The sequence below is a fragment of the Macaca mulatta genome, chromosome 1 (genome assembly GCF_049350105.2).
Source record: "Macaca mulatta isolate MMU2019108-1 chromosome 1, T2T-MMU8v2.0, whole genome shotgun sequence".
NCBI classification, from domain to species: domain Eukaryota; kingdom Metazoa; phylum Chordata; class Mammalia; order Primates; family Cercopithecidae; genus Macaca; species Macaca mulatta.
In genome coordinates, this window is record NC_133406.1 from 197239511 (window position 1) to 197259138 (window position 19628).

The 19628-nt window shown below is 50.7% G+C and overlaps 2 protein-coding genes across 3 annotated transcripts in view; one reads left to right on the plus strand and one right to left on the minus strand.

The window, feature by feature from the left end:
• Positions 1 to 19628, plus strand: part of MED8 (mediator complex subunit 8) — a 417118-nt gene that overhangs the window by 362079 nt on the left and 35411 nt on the right. The window lies entirely within an intron of this gene.
• The window catches only part of SZT2 (SZT2 subunit of KICSTOR complex), a 62604-nt gene that overhangs the window by 21121 nt on the left and 21855 nt on the right, over positions 1 to 19628 (minus strand). Inside the window, exons 5-29 of one of the 2 annotated variants that reach the window (XM_015137379.3) lie at positions 16032 to 16163; positions 15141 to 15282; positions 14613 to 14719; positions 11333 to 11543; positions 10950 to 11120; positions 10292 to 10526; positions 9972 to 10101; positions 9033 to 9175; positions 8627 to 8779; positions 8386 to 8500; positions 7953 to 8170; positions 5515 to 5730; positions 5090 to 5168; positions 4747 to 4841; positions 4312 to 4480; positions 4005 to 4119; positions 3803 to 3916; positions 3415 to 3585; positions 3144 to 3238; positions 2779 to 2902; positions 2512 to 2676; positions 2223 to 2427; positions 1842 to 1957; positions 1474 to 1720; positions 113 to 254 (exon numbers count right to left, since the gene is read on the minus strand). In XM_015137379.3, the coding sequence (XP_014992865.3) occupies positions 113 to 254; positions 1474 to 1720; positions 1842 to 1957; positions 2223 to 2427; positions 2512 to 2676; positions 2779 to 2902; positions 3144 to 3238; positions 3415 to 3585; positions 3803 to 3916; positions 4005 to 4119; positions 4312 to 4480; positions 4747 to 4841; positions 5090 to 5168; positions 5515 to 5730; positions 7953 to 8170; positions 8386 to 8500; positions 8627 to 8779; positions 9033 to 9175; positions 9972 to 10101; positions 10292 to 10526; positions 10950 to 11120; positions 11333 to 11543; positions 14613 to 14719; positions 15141 to 15282; positions 16032 to 16163 (3810 nt within the window). The remainder of the gene's footprint in view (positions 1 to 112; positions 255 to 1473; positions 1721 to 1841; positions 1958 to 2222; positions 2428 to 2511; positions 2677 to 2778; positions 2903 to 3143; positions 3239 to 3414; positions 3586 to 3802; positions 3917 to 4004; positions 4120 to 4311; positions 4481 to 4746; positions 4842 to 5089; positions 5169 to 5514; positions 5731 to 7952; positions 8171 to 8385; positions 8501 to 8626; positions 8780 to 9032; positions 9176 to 9971; positions 10102 to 10291; positions 10527 to 10949; positions 11121 to 11332; positions 11544 to 14612; positions 14720 to 15140; positions 15283 to 16031; positions 16164 to 19628) is intronic. The other variant, XM_077960174.1, reaches the window with a different exon arrangement.

Consider the following 19628-nt stretch of genomic DNA (forward strand, 5'->3'; position numbering starts at 1 on the left):
CTACTCCCTACCCTAGAGCAGGACGCATGCATACCACCAACCCAGGAGAGAATCCTGTCCCTCTGCACAGGCAGGACTCTACACCTCTTCTACCCTCGCCCAAGCTTCCCACCTGGATGACGCTATGAAGGGCACCATGGGCCTCTCCTCTGAGCTGGCAGACATCTGTCAGAGAGATCTCTGGCCCAGGGTCTGGATTGCCAGGGACACGGGTGCTCTGACACTCAGGCTCGCTTAGGTCCTCGGTCTCTATGCTGAATGGTTGGGGTAAGGATGTTGAAGTGTTAAGAACCACCAAGTTCTGAAGCAGCCTGCCTCCCAACTAGGGAGCAGCACAGGAAGCCTTTTTGTCCATAGGAAGAGTGCTTAGCATAATGGCATGGGTGGTGAAAGAGGCGAGGAGAACCAACATACACATTTTGGCTCTAATCTCCATATTGCTTTTTCTTTTTTCTTTCCTTTTTTTTTTTTGAGACAGGCTTTTACTCTGTTGCTGAGGTAGGAGTGCAGTGGTGCCATCACTGCTTGCCTTCTGAGTAACTGGGACCACAGGCACGTGCCACCACGCCCAGCTAATTTTTGAATTATTTTGTAGAAACAAAGTCTCCCTTGGTTGCTCAGGCTGGTCTTGAACTCCTGGGCTCAAGTGATCCTCCCGCCTCAGCCTCCCAAAGTGTTGGGATTACAGGAGTGAGTCACTGCACCTGGCCTTAACTTTCACATTTCTTAATGGATGGGGATTTCTATGAAACAGAGTAGCGATAACTCCTAGTTTTCTGACTTGGATCACTAGGTTGAGGGTGATATCCTTCACCATGAATGAAGAAGAAAGGTGGAGAATCAAGGGTTAGTGGGAAGAAAATGCATTCATTTGGGGTGCATGAAAAGTGGGTATCTAGAGCTCCAAAGAGAGAACTGGACTGGAGTTCCAATCTAGGAGTCATCAGCATATCTGTCCTTCTGGTTCTTCTGTTTCCCCAATGCTAACACACTGCAGATGCTAGACCCATAGCTGTCTGCCTGCTTGCCTTTCTCCTTCTCTCCTCCCCTTCCTCCCTTCAACAGCGACCTACTGAGCCCCTAAGGTGAGCTGGGGACTTAGCAGTGAGCAAAATACAGTTTTGGCCCCCAGGAAATTCACAGATTGGTTGGGGAGATTCCTACTATTGTGTGGATGTCCTCAGAACAAGTCTCTACTTTCACGGTTAGCACCAGGGGACTCCCTACCCCTGACTCAGCTCATCACTCAACACCAAAGCAGGGGAGATGGGGAGAGCCTGGGAGGGAGACTGCTGCCTGTGCCAAATGCGGGAGGAAGGCTGCATGGCAGTCAGGGAGCCGGCGACAAAGCACTACTGCTTCTCAGGTGCTTAGATACTACCTTGGACAGTCATTCCCCTGGACTGGAAAGTCCTTGTTTATAGGGACTTGGTCTGTGTACCTCCTTATCCATCATTCAAGTACAATCCTAACCTGGATTCAGAAGCTAGGATAGCTCGTTCCCGAGGCTCAGCACCCTCCTCCATGCTGCTGCTGAAGGGCCCAGGGCTGAGAGGCCCAGGGCTTGGGGGTGCATGAGGCAAACCCCACGTGTGGCCACACAGTGCAAGCAGAAATGGAGTGATGTCTACTTCTTGTAGTAGCTCCTCACAGGCATCTACCGCTGTCAGCAAATCCTGGGAGGTCACACTCTGTGCTTGCTGCAAGCTGCGGAATAGCCCTGATGGAAGTGGAAGGGGCCATGAGGCTCAAGCTCTGGAATGGCCTCTCCAATCCCCACCCTGTAATCCCTGTATCTCCCCCAGGGCCCCACTCCTCCCTCCCACCGCCCTCCTGCTCACCACGGACATAGCACCGCTGTGCATGCTCCTGCAGTAGGGCACAATGGTTAGCTGCCTCCTTGTACCGGGGCTCCATCCAGGCTGAGGATGGGGAGGGGTGGTCAAGGAACTGAGTCCTAGGAAGGGGAGGGAAAATGGAGCTTGACTAACTCCCTTAAGTGATACCTCAGACTCATTAGCCATCCACACTCCAATGGATCATCTACAGACACATATCAAGTGTATTCATGGCCTAACAAGTTCAAGGGTTTGCTGGGGGAAATCAAGCAAGGAGCCAGCAGGATGTGGCAACTTACCTGCCCATGCCCATTAGTGTGTACTTACTTCTTGGCTGGGAGCCATGGCCCGGCGAGGACATAGGTCAACACTGAAGGCACTCACCGGAAGATGAGGTCTCGGGGCGCCTGAGGGGGCTGCATGCCAATCATTTGTTCCCTCAGCGCTTCCAGTGAACAGCTGTAGATGTAGACAGGACACCGGGTCCGGGGCCCATCTGTACTCTCAGTCTGGGAAGCCTGACGCCCAGCATAAGCCTGTAAGTCTCGACGGAAGGGTGGGCTTAGCTCTCCTTGATTCTGGACATTGTCTGTGAAGAAAACGTGTCATGTGGTCTTCCAGCCCTGTCTGTTTCCCACTCCCACTCCTGCCCACCTTGAGTCGGCAGCCTTACCATCAGCCAGGGTTACACTGAGGACAGGGACTTGGGACTTTGTAGCTTTGACCCCAGTTCCTTCTAGATCTTTCAGACTGGGAGCCCCACTCCAATCCCCAAACTTAGGCTTTGTCTCCTCTTGAGGGGGTCCCTCCAGGCCACAGGCAGCCAGACGCTGGACATCTGAAGAGGATGAGACAATAAATCAGAGCTGCCTGGTGGGCTGGTGCGGGAGCTCAGGGGTTTGTATCTGAGGGGGTTCGTGAGGAGGTCAGTGGCTGGCACCTGAGAAGGTAGCTGGGAGAAAAGTCAGAAACACATGCTGGGGGTTCACAAGCCTTGCATAGCAGCGCCACTGAGGGGGCTGGGCAGAGATGAGAGGCTTGAGAGTTTCAGGAAGACCTACTCTCTGTAAGAGAAAAACAGAAATTAGAGCAATCTATAAGGGAATGTCCAACCCCTGTTCCCCTCCTCCACCCTAGAGCTGACTCAGGTACAGCTTGAAAGATCCAGGACAATGGAAAATGATGGCATTCTGTCACTGGCAGATGCCACTTAGTCTCAATGGCGGTAGAAGGTTGGGGCCTGAAGATGTGGTGCTAGAAGGAGGTCAGTGTGACAAGGGTTCAGGGAGAAGAATCGGTGCTGACCAGGGAAGTAACGGTGGAGTCTCCTGTGGCCTGGGTGCTGACGAATGCTTGCTCCTTCAGGATCCCATGAACCCCTAGTACTGGCCCCTCGGCACCTACAATCAGGGTAGAGATAGGTGAAAGAGGGCAGAGCCAGCAGACAGGTGGGACTCTGGGTTGAAGAAAGGGGGAGGAAGGGGAAGGCCAAAACTCAAAGACAGAAATCACCCTGTGAGGGTGGGGGAAAAGGGCTGGGCCAGGGTCTGGTGTCAGGAGGATGTGGGGAACTCACCTGGAACGTGGCAGGTCCGCCGCAGCACCTCACTCAAGAAGGCAGCCTGGTCAACGGGTGTCAGTGGGATCTCCCGGTCACTCAGCTCCTGCCCCAGGCAGCTGTGCAGCAGGCACAGCACCATGTCGTTGGCGGGACAGGACCCCTCGGCGAAAGGGACACCCTCTGGCTCTGCCCGACACACACTCTGCTCAGCACCAAGAGCCTCCTGCTGCCCGGTGCCCCCGGCTCAGCCCTGACCAGCAAGGCCCCTCCTTCAGCCTCATGGGCTCCTCCTGTCCCCGCCACTCATCTGCTCACTTGCTGACCCATCTGTTTGTTATTTTCTAATACTTCCAGGCTTGCTGGCCCTTTAGGTGTGGGGTGTAAGGGTACCAGGTTCACCCACCTCTGGCAAGCAAGAGGAAGAACATCTGGAGCTGCTGGCACTGTGGCAGCAATCCCATTAGGTCAAAATGGAAAGGGATCTCATGGACACAGGTGTCTCCTCCCTGATCCAATCCTACAAGGGAGGAAAGGCAGGACACAGTGAAACACTGATTACTCTACCCACTCCCCTGCTCCACCAGTGGGCCGCCTGCCTCACTCACCGTCAGAGACCCTCGGCTCTGGGGGCACAGGACCCCATTCCTTGCTTTGGCACAGCTGTATCAGGTATTCAAAGCTCAGCATGGAACCTATGCAGGCAGCATCCCGTGGATGGAGCTACAGGAAGAACATCAGAGGTCAGGAGTCAACATCTCTTAGCCCAGGATACCCTGGGTTCCAGCTCTTCAGGAAGCTTCAACAGTCCCAGCCATTCAGAGGCACCAGGAAGCCCACAGACTGCAGTACTCCAAAGGAGATGGCACCCCAATCCAGTGAGAGAGGTCGGGGTACTGTTCTGAGGACACTCACAGCTTGTGGGATCTCAGAATATGTCAGGTCCTGGAGGTGCTTCCAGCTTCCAGGGCCAGGTCCCACTCGCCCATACTGTGGCTCCACCCACACCTCGGTGACCAGATTGAGCTCTGAGTCTCCCTCCAGGGCCTCCACTTCCACATCATTGTCATCATCTGTCGAGAAGCTAAAGGAAGAAGGGCTCTGACTCCAATGCAGAGCCTCATGGCAGGGAATGGACCTCATGGAGGGAAGGAGGCAGGCACAGAGGGCAGCCACAAGTCACACAAGACCTTCCCAGACCAGCATCTGCCTGATGAAGCATCTAAACACCGCACCCACTCCCTGACTTTGGGATCAAGATCATCTCAGGATATGGGAGCCAGACCTCTAGGGGATGGTGGGGAGAAGGGTGACTCTGCGGAGGCGGCCCTCACAGAGGGCCTGTCTCACCTGTCTTTGGTGGAGGTAGAGTGTGGGGGGAAGAGGATATACTGGACAACACAGGTGTGCTTCTCTTCAGCTGCAGCCTGCCCTGGTGGTTCATTCTGTGGGCAAAATGGGAGATCTGGGGCAAATCCCAGCCAAGGCAGAGATCTGGCCTGGCTTAGCTCTGGCCCTCAGAATTTCAGTTCCCTCACCACATTGTCCTGACTGCAGCCTCAAACCTCGCACCCTCTGGCCACACTGTCCCTGTGAGGCAGAGTTTCCAGCAGTCCCAACCCAGCTCAGAGGCCAGTGTCCCTGGGATTATGACAGACCTTGGCAGGGAGGTGTCATGAGGGATGGCACATACCTGAATTGGAAGCTCCAGAACCATGTTGATGATTCCTTCTCCACTGCAGGCAAAGTGGAATCCTTCAGAAAGTCGGACTCTGAAGCCCCATAAAGGCCGAGGCAAGGCCAGGATAAGAGAAGAGACACTGAGACTACAAGCTTTCCCCACACACACCCACCTCCCAGCAGTCCTCAAGGAGCCAAGTCTGCTGGTGGCCCTGCTCAAACTGGCGGTCCCTCAGGGTATAACAAGTCCAATGAGGATGAGAGAGGCCAAAATAAATCGGGTGATGGGAGGAGACAGGGAGGGCAGTAGCAAATGGTGCTCCATACTTGAGACTGGGAATTAGAGGGGAAGTGTGTGCTACAGGCTTTCTGCTAGTGTCCCAGTCTACACTTGCTCTCTCCTTGCCCTGAGTGGCCTGGCAGACTTGGATGACATACTCAGTGAGGATGGAGAGAAGCTGGGCAATGGCACTGAGAGGCAGCGCAGGGGCCAGTCCTGACGGGACACTCCAAAGCCAGCGCTGATGGTAGAGGTAGCGGGACAGTGATGCCAGGCTAGAAGAGGCTGAGCGGCCTGACACCAAGGGCAGTGGACCTGGTGGCTCCAGTGTCAGCAAGAAGGGTGCCCGGTAGTCCAAAGGTAGCTTCTCATACCTAGGAAATGGGACAACTCCCCAGTGATCTCTACTCATCCCCAGCTAAGCCACACCCTTCCACACCTCTGTACTACTCATATCCCACTAAGCCATGCCCTTCCACACCTGTACCACTCATACCCGGCTAAGCCATGCCCTTCCACACCTGTACCACTCATACCTGGCTAAGCCATGCCCTTCCACACCTGTACCACTCATACCCTGCTAAGCCACGCCCTTCTACACCTCTGTACCACTCATACCACGCTAAGCCACACCCTCCACACCTCTAACCTACTCATACCCTGCTAAGCCACGCCCTTCCACACCCCTTACCACTCATACCCCGCTAAGCTACAGCCTTCCACACCTCTGACCAACTCATACTCCGCTAAGCCACGCCCTTCCACACCTCTGACCTACTTATACCTCGCTAAGCTACGCCTTTCTACACCTCTGTCCCACTCATACCCTCCTAAGCCACGCCCTTCCACACCTCTGTACCACTCATATCCTGCTAAGCCAGACCCTTCCACACCTCTGTACCACTCATACCCTGCTAAGGCACGCCCTCCACACCTCGACCTACTCATACCAGGCTAAGCCACGCCCTCCGCACCTCTGTACCATTCATACCCCACTAAGCCACGCCCTTCTACACCTCTATACCACTAATACCCTGCTAAGCCACACCCTTCTACACCTCTGTACCACTACCACGCTAAGCCACACCCTCCACACCTCTGACCTACTCATACCAGGCTAAGCCACGCCCTTCCACACCCCTTACCACTCATACCCCGCTAAGCTACAGCCTTCCACACCTCTGACCAACTCATACCCCACTAAGCCACGCCCTTCCACACCTCTGACCTACTTATACCTCGCTAAGCTACGCCTTTCTACACCTCTGTCCCACTCATACCCTCCTAAGCCACGCCCTTCCACACCTCTGTACCACTCATATCCTGCTAAGCCAGACCCTTCCACACCTCTGTACCACTCATACCCTGCTAAGGCACGCCCTCCACACCTCTGACCTACTCATACCAGGCTAAGCCACGCCCTCCACACCTCTGTACCACTCATATCCTGCTAAGCCAGACCCTTCCACACCTCTGTACCACTCATATCCTGCTAAGCCAGACCCTTCCACACCTCTGTACCACTCATACCCTGCTAAGCCAGACCCTTCCACACCTCTGTACCACTCATATCCTGCTAAGCCAGACCCTTCCACACCTCTGTACCACTCATACCCTGCTAAGCCAGACCCTTCCACACCTCTGTACCACTCATATCCTGCTAAGCCAGACCCTTCCACACCTCTGTACCACTCATACCCTGCTAAGCCAGACCCTTCCACACCTCTGTACCACTCATACCCTGCTAAGGCACGCCCTCCACACCTCTGACCTACTCATACCAGGCTAAGCCACGCCCTCCACACCTCTGCACCATTCATACCCCGCTAAGCCACACCCTTCTACACCTCTGTACTACTCATACCAGGCTAAGCCGCACCCTCCACACCTCTATACCACTCATACTCTGCTAAGCCACACCCTTCCACACCTCTGACCTACTCATACCAGGCTAAGCCACGCCCTTCTACACCTCTGACCTACTCATACCCCACTAAGCCACGCCCTTCACACCTCTGTACCACTCATACTCCACTAAGCCACGCCCTTCCACAACTCTGTACCACTCATACCCTGGTAAGCCACACCCTCCACACCTCTATACCACTCATACCCCGCTAAGCCACACCCTTCCACATCTCTGACCTACTCATACCCCGCTAAGCCACGCCCTTCCACACCTATACCACTCATACCCAACTAAGCCACGCCCTCCACACCTCTGACTCATACCAGGCTAAGCCACGCCCTCCACACCTCTACCACTTGTACCCGCTAAGCCACGTCCTTCCACACCTCTGACCTACCCATACATCACTAAGCCATGCCCTTCCACACCTCTGTACCACTCATACCCTGCTAAGCCACGCCCTCCACACCTCTGTACCACTCATACCCCAAGCCACGCCCTTTCACACCTCTGCACCACTCATACCCCGCCAAGCCACACCCTCCACACCTCTGTACCACTCACACCCCGCTAAGCCACACCCTTCCTTTGTGTGGTAGCACTCATACCCTGCCAAGCCAGACCATTCCACACCTCTGTACCACTCATACCCCACTAAGCCACACCCTTCCACACCTCTGTACCAACCTGATGAGCAGTTTGTCCAGTGGCTTATGCAGGACCACAAGGCAGGGCCGGTCAGACAGGGCCTGCTGTGGCCCCAGCACGGGGGATGACTTGGAGGGAGAGCTGCCCCCACCAGCGCCCCCTAGCCCTTTTCGTTTCACCTTGGGCGTTGGCTCCTTGCTTTGTACCCGGTGAGGGAAACGCAGCTGCAGGATCTCTTCCCTCAAGCCTGACACAATCTGAGGGGAAAATGTGGTCAGATCCTCCTACTCCCATCTCCTACAGGTCTGGGAGAAGGGGCCCACAGACAAGGTGAGACACAGCCTTCTTCTCCAGGTCTCCCTTGGTCTGGGGACTCCTCCCTCTACTGGACCTAGCCCTGTGGGGTTTGGGGAGAGGGAGCTAGTCTACACCCCAGGGCTCCTTGGTCAGAGTCAGTCAGGGCCCAGCTCACCTTGTGTCGGGCCGGTGCTGGTGTGCCAATGGGAAAACCCAGGCGAAGAACCATGCATGGGGCCTTGGAAATGATACGGACCACGTAGAAGGAGGAGGGGGGCTGGTCTGGGGCACTGGGGAGAAATGGGAGTCAGTGAGCAGTCCGAGGTTGGCAGGAAGTAGGAGTGAGGTCTGGGGTTAGAGGTTAGAGGGAGACATGGGATGAGGGGGCGGGGGTGAGGGGACATCACTTTGCCCACCTGGAGAGCAGCTTGACATAAGAATAACCCTCGACTAGTACGAAGCTGCTCCAGTCCCGAAGCAGAGAGGTCAGGGAGGAGTGGGAGATCCTGCACTGGATAGTGCTGTAGCGCCCATTGCTGCCCGGGGTGTGCAAGTGCTTGGGGATTGGTCTAGGAAGAGGGGTGTGGATTGAGGTTAGACCTCCCGGCCCCAGTCTTGGAGAAAAGGAATAGACTACTATCTCTCTCTTCTAGGCCTTGCCTGAGGTTATGGGGACTGATGAGCAGGGAGGCAAGGAAAAGGCTATAGTTTTTCCTTGGCCACAGTTGGTAAGAGCTCATCTGCTGCTCCCCTTCCCATCATTCCCTATCCCCCAACCCCGATACTCCACCCCAACTATGGCCCAGCCCTAAGGGCACCCACGTGTCGTGCTCCAGGATTAGCACCAGGCGATGCATGTGCAGCCATCGCTGCCAGGAATTTGCATCCATGGACAGCACTGGCTTCCAGTAGGCAGCAAACTGGGCATGGGATGAGTCAGAACCACTAGGCTGGAGGGAGAGCACCTGGGGACAGGAAGGACAGCACTATATGAGCATTTGTAGAGGACCAGGGTACAAACTGCAAAGAGTGAACAAAACCATGGGTGAACTCCGTTCAGAGTCAGAGACAGCAGTGGCTTGAGGCTACAGCCCAGCCTGAGACAAAGCACAGTGGAGACAAAAACTGCTTCCACTGTGAAGGCTAGAATTGGATGACTGAGTCCAGGGACAGACTGTGTAGCCCTTTAAAGCTGAATCCAGGAGAAGGATGGAACCATGAGCCCAGCTTATGTCACTGACTTGGGAGAAAAGCCACCGAATGGTGGCAGGACCTCATGATGTGGCCACTGTATACTAGCATAAGCCACCTGCCCATCAGTGTTAGGCTCACAGCGTGGACTGCGTGTGAAGATAGCACAGGACCAAGGAAGCTGTGGTCTGCAGGAAGTACACAGTTCATGGTGGCTGGTGGTGGATGCATACAGGTAAAGGTGACTGGGGGAGCCCAAAGTATGCCACATGGAGATGGGGCAAGGGCTCATGGTCTGCTGGGCCTGGGATACCACCACCTAGACACTGTGTGAGTCTTTGCCTCTGCCACCTGTGCTCTGTTCAGGACAGCCTGTCTCTATAGATCCTCCTCTTCCCTGGGGCCTTAGGGTGAGGGAGAAGAGAAGCTCTTAAGGTTAAAGCCTGGGTTTCTGGTTTAGGTGCCTTAGACGTGAGAGAGGAAGCAATAGAAGGTGGTGGTCCTGGGCTCCAGACACTGTATAACCCAAGTTGGCATGAAATGGGGCTACTACACTTCAGAGCTACTCACCGGGGTGGTGGAGCCTGGAGGGATGTAGAAGAGTGGCACTCCGCTCTTGGTGCTGTCAGGAAGTGTGAAATGCTCAGGCACTGAGGAGAAGGACTGAAGGTGGGCAAGCATCTGGTCTGTCTGGTTGATGCTGTAGAATAAGGGCCAGGCCTGAGCCATATCTGACTCTGCTGGGTGCAGATGAGGGGAGCCTTAGGGGTATTTGGGACCCTGGATATAAGCCTGGTTCTCTGGGTGATGCTCCCCAGCTCCCACCTTCACAAATCTGTCCCTCCACACAACAAATGGGGCAGCACTCATTGAGTGATGACTTCACTGACCTCTGCAGCGTGTTCCAGAAACGCCGGATAACATGGGTACGATACAATGAACGGATGGGCTGCCTTAGTGCACAGGACACATCATGCAAAATGTCGTAGCCGCCCTCCATTGTCACTTCCACCCGTGTTACTCGAGGGCCCTCAGGCTCCAGAGGCCAGGGTGCCATAGCCACGTACTCAATGCGCATGTTGTGTTTCCACAGCAGCACCAGCTTTACCTCCAATTGGGACCCTCCTTAGGGAGAAGTGGGAGGGCCAGTTAGGAGAAGGCATAGGACTCTACGCCTGGGATTGAGTTCTATCTGAAACCCCCACCTATCTCATGGAATCTAGCCCTGCCAAAGGTTCCAAGCATGATTCCACAGGTTTCAGGCCTAGAGCTGGCCAACTGACACAAACACAAGTTTGTAGAAACAATCTGAAAACCAAGCCAAGTTCAGGACCCTACACCACCCTCAGCTTGTTCACCTTGGTCAAAAGGAGATGACATTGGGAAGCTCCATGCTAAGAGAATTAAGCCCTAATGACAATTCAAAACCCACTGTCTCAAGCGATAAGGTTTTCATGGTGACACTCTTTCATGTGTGATACATGTGGGTCTTCCCACACACAAATTCCTGAGACATCTGTGAGATTACAGCAGGTTAATGACCCTTACCTTTGGCCAGTGTGACCTCTCGGACACTGTAGCCCTCTCGAAGTCGCACAGACACGGTGCTGACCAAGTCGGCTGGCACCTCCTTCTCAGTGTGCTTCTTCCGGCGCAAGGCTAGGGCAGGGTTGCTGCTTGCAGAGACCAGGTGCTCATTAAACAGTCGGTGCTGAGAGCCTGGAAGATCAGTGGGGATGGGGAAGGAGAAACTGGCTATCTGCCAACTAACTGACAGTTCTGTAGGGCGAAGGAGCTATGCTGAAATCACTGTGAGGTAACAGTGCCAGTGGAGCCAGCTCCAGTTACACTTTCAGTACTCCAGGGCACCATAATCTCTGGGCCCATTCTATATTCCCTCCTTCCCACATCCACCTCAGTGTGCCTCTCACCGCAGTAATATTCAGGGTTCAATGCTTCCCCACTGCGCAGGAAGGAATACAGGAGAAACGCCCGGTGGTAGACAGTCAGACCCATGTTGCCTGGCTCCGGCTCAGGACAAGTGGACAGGTAGGAGCCGAATGTTGCCATTGCGATGAACTTCATTAATTCCACATTGGGCACATGGCCAAAACTGCAGTCATAAGAGTAAACTCCTCCCACCTGAAAAAGTGAGCAACTGAAGACCTAGCTCTGACAGAGGCACAGGAGAAGGAAGAACAGGAGAGAAAGAGACTGGGCTAGGTGGCTGCTCCCATTCCCTGGACCACAGAGTGGGAAGCCAGCCAGTGTTTTCCTAGGACAGACCACTGTCTCTGTCTTTCCTTCTTTGAGCCCTTCTGTCTGATGCCCATGCTAACCGGCCACAGCATCCTCTGCACTTCCTCCTCGATACCTAATGGCCCACCAGGCCCACCACCTCCTTCGCTAAAGATTTTGGCAACTGGTTCACTGACTTCCTGTCATCATCCTGAGAGGCTTCAGCTTATCAACACTTCTCAAACTTCAGGGTGTATAAAAACACCTGGGGATTTTGTTAAAATGCAGTAGGTCTGGGATGGGGCCTGAGATTCTGGATTTCAAACAAGCTTTCTGCTAGTCTGTGGACTACATTTTGAATACAATAGCTGTAGATGAGAAATTAGCAAACTACATATACCCTGAGGGGCAAATCTAGTCCATCACCTATTTTTGTGAATTGAGTTTTACTGGAACACAGCCACACACATTCATTTTGTATTGTCTATGGCTGCTTTCATGCTTCAACAGCAGAGCTGGTCCACAAGGCTTAAAGGTTAACTGGCCTTTGCAGACAGTGTTCGCAGACCTGCTCCAGATGACTCATTCAAGTCCCTGCCCTTAACTCAGTTCCTTAACTCTCATCTCCAGTAACTTTCTCTATTCCGCTCACCTGCCTGTTGGCTACACGCTGGCTCTTGGCTTCACCTGGAACAAATTCATCTCTGCCATTTCAAAATGCCACAACCCACTGATTACATACAGCACTATACCCTTAGGTTCCTCCCACTCTCCTCCTGCTGCTGCTCTTTGACCTCACTGAGACTGCCAGGCCTTGAACCTCTGCTCTCTCCAAATCTATCCACATTGTCATGACCCTCCTTTCTCGACCCAGCTTGGACCCTACATTCAGACAACTTCATAAGCATTGCTCTCAAATCCCTGGCCCTCTTCACTCTTGTCTGCTTCTTCAAAACCCCAACTAGGATCACAGCCTCTGTTCTTGGCCAGTGGTGCCCAAACAGAAAAAACTGACAGTTGTGTAGGTTGGCACCACATCAGAACATATGACACCCAACTCAGTCCTTCAGGGCAGTCCTCAATACTGTTCCTTCTTCCCAAATCTGGCCTCTCTTCCTTACAGTACTCGGCTTCACCTTTTACTTCAGAGATAAATCAGAGGCCCTTCGCAGAGCTGATCTACATCTTCACTTCTACTTTCTAGTTTCAAAGAAACGACACTTCCCTGCTCCAAAAGAATCCCTCAATCTGTTTCTTAAGCCAATGCCCTCCTGTCAATTCAGAGACTTTACTCCATCAGCCTCCCTTTTCCTTTCTTTATTTTCAAACTCTTCTTCACTACAGACCCTTAGAAACATGCTTAAGTCTCTAGCTTTAAAAACAAAACAAAACACTCCTTTACCCTGTACTTCCCTCTGGTTACCATTCTCTCTCTTGCTCTGCTCTCGATCTCAACAGCCAAATTTCTTGTGTCAACACTTGTCCCTATTTCCTTCCTTCTATCCACTCTTCAATCCCCTCACCACCTCTTCACTAAAATGGCTCTGAAAAAGATCCCCGTGACCTCCTAATCACCAAATCCAAAGGGCACTTTTCATTCCTCAGTTTTTACTTGATCTTTTTGCTGCTTCTCACAGTGTAGTTACCATTGTGAGAGGCAGCAGAAAGATCAAGTAAAATTTTCTTCCAAAAATTCTGACTTCTCTGACACCACAGTCTTCTGGCTCCTGGCTGATTCTTTATTCTTTGCTGGGCCCTCTTCCTATGAAAGACCTCGAACACTGGTGTTCCCCAAAGTTCTTCCAGGACCCTCTTCTGTTCTCAATTACCATCTGTACCCTGACAAATCTTAAATCTCTACCTCTCAAGCAGTATTCATCTTCTGAATATCAGGATCTGTGTATTCAACCGCTATCTGCTACAAACAGCAGCCATTTATTAAGTGATTATGTACAATGCTAAATACTTTAAATGCATCTCACCTCCCAGTGAGTTATGTACTTTTACAACCTCCATTTACAAATGAATCTGACCTAGAGGTGAAGCAATGTGCCCAATGTCACCCAGTTAATAACTGCAGTCAGGATTTAGACCAGCATGCCTAACTCCAAAGGTGATGTTCTTAACTGGCTGTGTTGAACCACAGGCACCTCAAACACAACATACACAAACTTGCATTCATCATCTTATCCTCACTCTACCACAACTGCTTCTCTTCCTTTTGCGCTGCTGCTACCCAGTCATCACTGGAGTCAGAGACTTGGAGACATCTTTAAGCCCTCTTCTCTTTCATCTCCTACCCCCATCTTGCTAATCATGAAGTCAAGCTGACTCTGCCTCTTCATTTTTCTCAATCCTCTTACCCCTAATTTAAGCCCTGATCCTCTCTCACTGACTTCCCCACTGTCCTTCACCCAGCAGCAAAAGTGACCTTTATAAAACATAAACCCAACTAATGACTTTCCTTCTATCTATCTGCATCACCCACAGAGTTATGCTTAATCTCATTAATAAAGCAGAACCAGATTTTCATGTTCTGGCCTGTGCCTACCCCTTCAGCCTTGTTTCCCATAGCTTTTTACCTCCTTCCCTACAGTCCATCAATCCAATTTAGCTGCAGTCCCTGACTATGCCTTTCACCCCTTTGCTTAAGCTAGTTTGAGCGGGTTTTCTGACCCTTGCACTCAAAACAATAATGACCAATCTGCGGGATGAGGTGGGACTGGAAATGACTGTCAGATTTCAAATTCTGCATTCTTTCTGCTTTAACATCTATTTCTAAAATCCCAAGGAAAGAGGAAAAAAATGAGAGTCCTCTCCTACCATGCTACCTACCTTCCAGACATGACTCCTTCCCCCCATGTAACTAAGTAATTGACTTTACCTGGGAAATCACTGCCTGTAAGAAAGTAACCAGCCATCCCACCTTTGTGTGAGATATTCCATCTCTCATCCTTCCTAAAAAGTCCTCACCTGGACAAAGGAACAAGCCACAGTGCCACTGCGAAGCTGGTTCAGCAGCGTCTCACAGACAGCAACATCAGGAACACTGGTCACCCCATCCGTGATCACGATAATCCCTGGAGCAGGAAACACCAGATCAGACCTGGAGACACTGGACAGACCAAAGTCACAGGAAGACACCCAAATGACAGGGCCCTGAAGGGCTCAGTGTCTTCCCACCAATGTGGGCAGTTTTATAAACTATGAAGATTTATAAACTTCAAACACCTTTCCTTCTCCCTTACCCTCCTGCTTCTTCCTCTTGAGTGCCAGATCATAACCTCCCCTAAGTGATATCCTTGGAGCTCTACTCCTTCTAGGGAGTTGTCAGAGCCGAGGGTTCCTGATACACACTAATACAGACATACGTTTTGCAAACAAGGAAACAGATCCTCTTTTCTGGGGCCCACTGATTCCCTGGAACTGCTATCTTCGTTAGCAGTTAGCCCCACTCTTCTTCCCCGCTTCCCCAGTCCCACCAATATTCCTTCTACTGACCTGCACTAGAGTTTGACGGTAGTAACTGCAGCGCCAAGATGCCCTGACGAATCATACTGACCAGTCCAAGATCAGCTGTCACCATGGAGACGCCTACCTTCCGGCCCAGTAGGTCCCCTGAGTCTGGGGACTGGTCTTCTGCCTGCCCCAAGTTACAGAAAAGACAGAATGGGGCAGATGGCATTGCTGCCCCATCCATAGCAAAGCCAGAATTTACAGTCCAGCACCTCTCAGGCCAGACAGGCCGAATCCTGTGAGGACCCCAATTCCTCTACTATGCGACTGAGTCTTTACTGTGCTCCCTCCCCATGTGTGCTCAGATACTGAACTTCAGAGGCGAAGGGAGTTCAGCACCAGATGAAGCTTCAGACTGTACTGAAGTAAGGCTTCTCCATCTTTTGCCAAGAAGGGCCCCTTTCCATATTTTTCCATCACTGTTATGAAATATTTTATACCTCAATCAAATTACATGACCAGTCATCAGGCACACAGAACTGCCATTTGCCTGGCTACTTCTGAGGTACCCAAAGTGATGAGACAGGGAAGTCTAGTGGGCCCAGGCAGCTTTATCCCCGGTTGTACAAAATGCTAACTAGAGGTCAAAGCCACACATGACACCTTCTCAGATCCACTGAAGGAGAAGATCTGGGGCTAAAAAAAAAATGCAAACAAATGGATTTCACATTTTCTCCCTGAAAGAATCTGTGTTTCGGGGAATATATCTGAGTCCTGCTCCAACAGGGAGCGTGTCATGAGCATGCTTATCCTTGTCTGACTTTGTCCCAGCTCTTAGCCTTTTTCTGCCCTATTTGGACTATCCCTCCTCTCTGCCCTCTGTCCTTAGCTGCTCCTCTTTCTAAGTTGCCTCTGCCCACTTTCTCTCTTACATACCTGGCTCTGGGGATCATACTGCTGCTGCAGCATGGTGGCCACCTTATCCTCAAAGAGGCAGAGCTGCTCATATATCTGCTGCAGGAACACCTCCTGCTGGGACGGGTCCAAGAGGCAGCCTTGTACCAGCACCTAAGAAGCACAAGGGAAAGACTGAGACAGGACAGTCAGGGGGGCACAGACCACTACACTTCTGCTCTGTTTATTCTCCATAGCTTCATCTAGACGATCCTGACTTCCTACCCAACTAGGGTCTATGATTCCACAACCAATTTCCCCCTTATCCAATCTCCATCAGTCCTCAGCCCAGGTCCCCAGTCATTAGTCATCTTTATCTGGGGTCACAACTTCCCTCTGATTAGGGTCCTCCACACTGGGCTTCCCCAACCCCCACATGGGCACCATAAGATCTTCTATTAATAGCTTCTTCTACCTTGGTCTACAGGATGTCTTATGAGCTGCCCTCCTCAGCCTGGCAAAGTCTCTTTTATTCTCATACTTTTTAATGCTTTTTTATTTCCAAGCATACTGACCAGCCCAAGATCAGCTGTCACCATGGAGACGCCTACCTTCTGTATACACAGAGACTATTCTGGACCTTTTCAATTTTACAAAAATTAACTGGGCATGGTGGTGGGCACCTGTAATCCCAGCTACTCGGGAGGCTGAGGCAAGAGAATTGCTTAACCGGGACTTGGAAGGTGGAGGTTGCAGTGAGCAGAGATCACGCCACTGCACTCCAGCCTGGGCTACAGATAATTTTCTGTATAAAAAAAAATTTTTTTTTTTTAAATTTTTGTGGGTACATAGAAGGTGTATATATTTATGGGGCACATGAGATATTTTGATACAGGAATACAAATAACAATTACATCATGGTAAATGGGGTATCGCCCATTCTTTTTTTTTTTTTTTTTGAGACAGAGCCTTGCTTTGTCGCCCAGGCTCGAGTGCAATGATGTGATCTTGGCTCACTGCAACCTCCGCCTCCCGGTTCAAGCGATTCTTGTGCCTCAGCCTTCCTCAGCTGGGATTACAGGCATGGGCCACCACACCCAGCTAATTTTTGTATTTTTAGTAGAGACGGGGTTTCATCATGTTGGCCAGGTTGGTCTCAAACTCCTGGCCTCAAGTGATCCACACATCTCGGCCTCCCAAAGTGCTGGGATTACAGGCATGAGCTACCGTGCCTAGCCCAGCTCAGGCATTTATCCTATTTTTTGTGTTACAATCCAATTTTACTTTTATTTTTAAATGTACAATAAATTACTGTTGACTGTAGTCAGTCTACTGTGCTATCAAGTACTAGATCTTATTCATTCTTTCTAACTCTATTTTTGTACCCATTAACCATCTCCCCTTTCCACCTCCCCAACTACCTTTCCCAGCCTTTGGTAACCATCGTTCTACTCTCCATGAGTTCAACTGCTTTAATTTTTAGCTCTCACAAGTAAGTACCAACATGCCAAGTTTGTCTTTCTGTGCCTGGCTTATTTCACTTAACACAATGTCCTCCAGTTCCATCCATGTTGTTGCAAATGACAGGATCTCATTCTTTTTTATGGCTGAATAGTATTCCATTGTGTATATGTACCACATTTTCTTTATCCATTCATCTGTCAATGAACACTTAGGCTGCTTCCAGATCTTGTCTATTGTGAATAGTGCTGTAATAAACATGGGAGTGCAGATATCTCTTCCATATACTGATTTCCTTTCTTTTTGGTATACACCTAGGAATGAGGATTGCTAGATCATATGGTAGCTCTATTTTCAGGTTTTTGTTTTTGTTTGAGATGGAGTCTCACTCTGTCATCCAGCTGGAGTGCAGTGGCACTATCTTGGCTCACCGTAATCTCTGCCTCCCAGATTTAAGCAAATTCTCTGCCTCAGTCTCCCAAGTAGCTGGGATTACAGGCATCTGCCACCACACCCAACTAATTTTTATATTTTCAGTAGAGATGAGGTTTCACCATGTTGGCCAGGCTGTTCTTGAACTCCCGACCTCATGATCCACCCACCTCGGCCTCCCAAAGTGCTGGGATTACAGGTGTGAGCCACCGCGCCCGGCCTATTTTCAGTTTTTTGAGGAACCTCCAAACTGTTCTTCATAGTGATTGTACTAATTTACATTTCTACCAACAGTGCACAAGGTTACCTTTTCTCCACATCCTCACCAGCATTTGTTATTGCCTGTCTTTTGGATAAAAACCATTTTAACTGGGGTGAAATGATATCTCATTGTAGTTTTGATTTGCATTTCTTTGATGATCAATGATGTTGAGCACCTTTTCATATACCTGTTTGTCATATGTATGCCTTCTTTTGAGAAATGTCTATTGAGATTTTTTAAGAAAAAAATCCCACTTTAAAATCAGATTATTATATATTTTTTTCTTATAGAGTTGCTTGAGCTCCTTATATATTCTGGTTTTAATCCTTGTTAGATGGGTGGTTTGCAAATATTTTCTCCCATTCTGTGAGTTGTTTCCTCACTTTGTTGTTTCCTTTGCTGTGCAGAAGCTTTGTAACTTGATATGATCCTGTTTGTCCATTTTTGCTTTGGATGCTTGTGCTTGCAGGGTATTATCAAGAAATCTTTGAGCTAAGCACAGTGGTTCACATCTGTAATCCCAGCACTTTGGGAGGCCAAGGTGGGAAGATCGCTTGAGCCCAGGAGCTAGAGACCAGCTCGGTAGAGATCTCATCTCTATTAAAAAAAAAAACCAAAAACCAAAAAACAAAAAAAAAAAAACTAAAAATTAGCTGAGTGTGGTGAAATACACCTGTGGTCTCAGCTACTCAGGAGTCTGAGGAAGGAGAATCACTTGAGCCCAAGAGATCAAGGCTGCAGTGAGCTGTGTTCACACCACTGCACTCCAGCCTAGGAAACACAGTGAGACCTTCCATGGAGAACACAGCCAGTACCAGAGTTTATGCAGACTGTGGGTGAAGCTGTTGATCTCTTTATAATCTGCACAGACTATTGTGGGTATTTCTGGGCAGGCAGTTCCTTTGCCTGTTTCAGGAGAGGTTTACTGATTTGGGGCTTATACGTCAGATCTTTGGTTTGGGTCTCATTTTAGGGGTTGTTTGAGGGCTGGGTGTTCCACCTTACATGGGAGGCGGATAGACAGTGGACGAAGTTGCCGGGGCAGTGGCTCACGCCTGTAATCCCAGCACTTTGGGAGGCCGAGGCGGGCAAATCACCAGGTCAAGAGTTCTAGACCAGCCTGGCCAACATGGTGAAACCCCGTCTCTACTTAAAATACAAAAAATTAGCTGGGCTTAGTGACAGGCACCTGTAATCCCAGCTACTCAGGAGGCTGAGGCAGGGGAACTGCTTGAACCCAGGAGGCGGAGGTTGCAGTGAACCAAGATCACACCACTGCACTCTAACCCCAGGCAACAGAGTGAGACTCTGTCTCAAAAAAAAAAAAAAAAAAAAAGATAGTGGATGAACTTTTCTGCTGTATCTTGTGGGCAGGTGATTTTGCTTTTGTTTTTGTTTTGCATTCTTCCCCTCCACAAGCCAAAGTCATTTCATTTGGTTTCCACTGTGTGGACAGTGCTGGAGCTCAGTGCTTGACAGAGGAT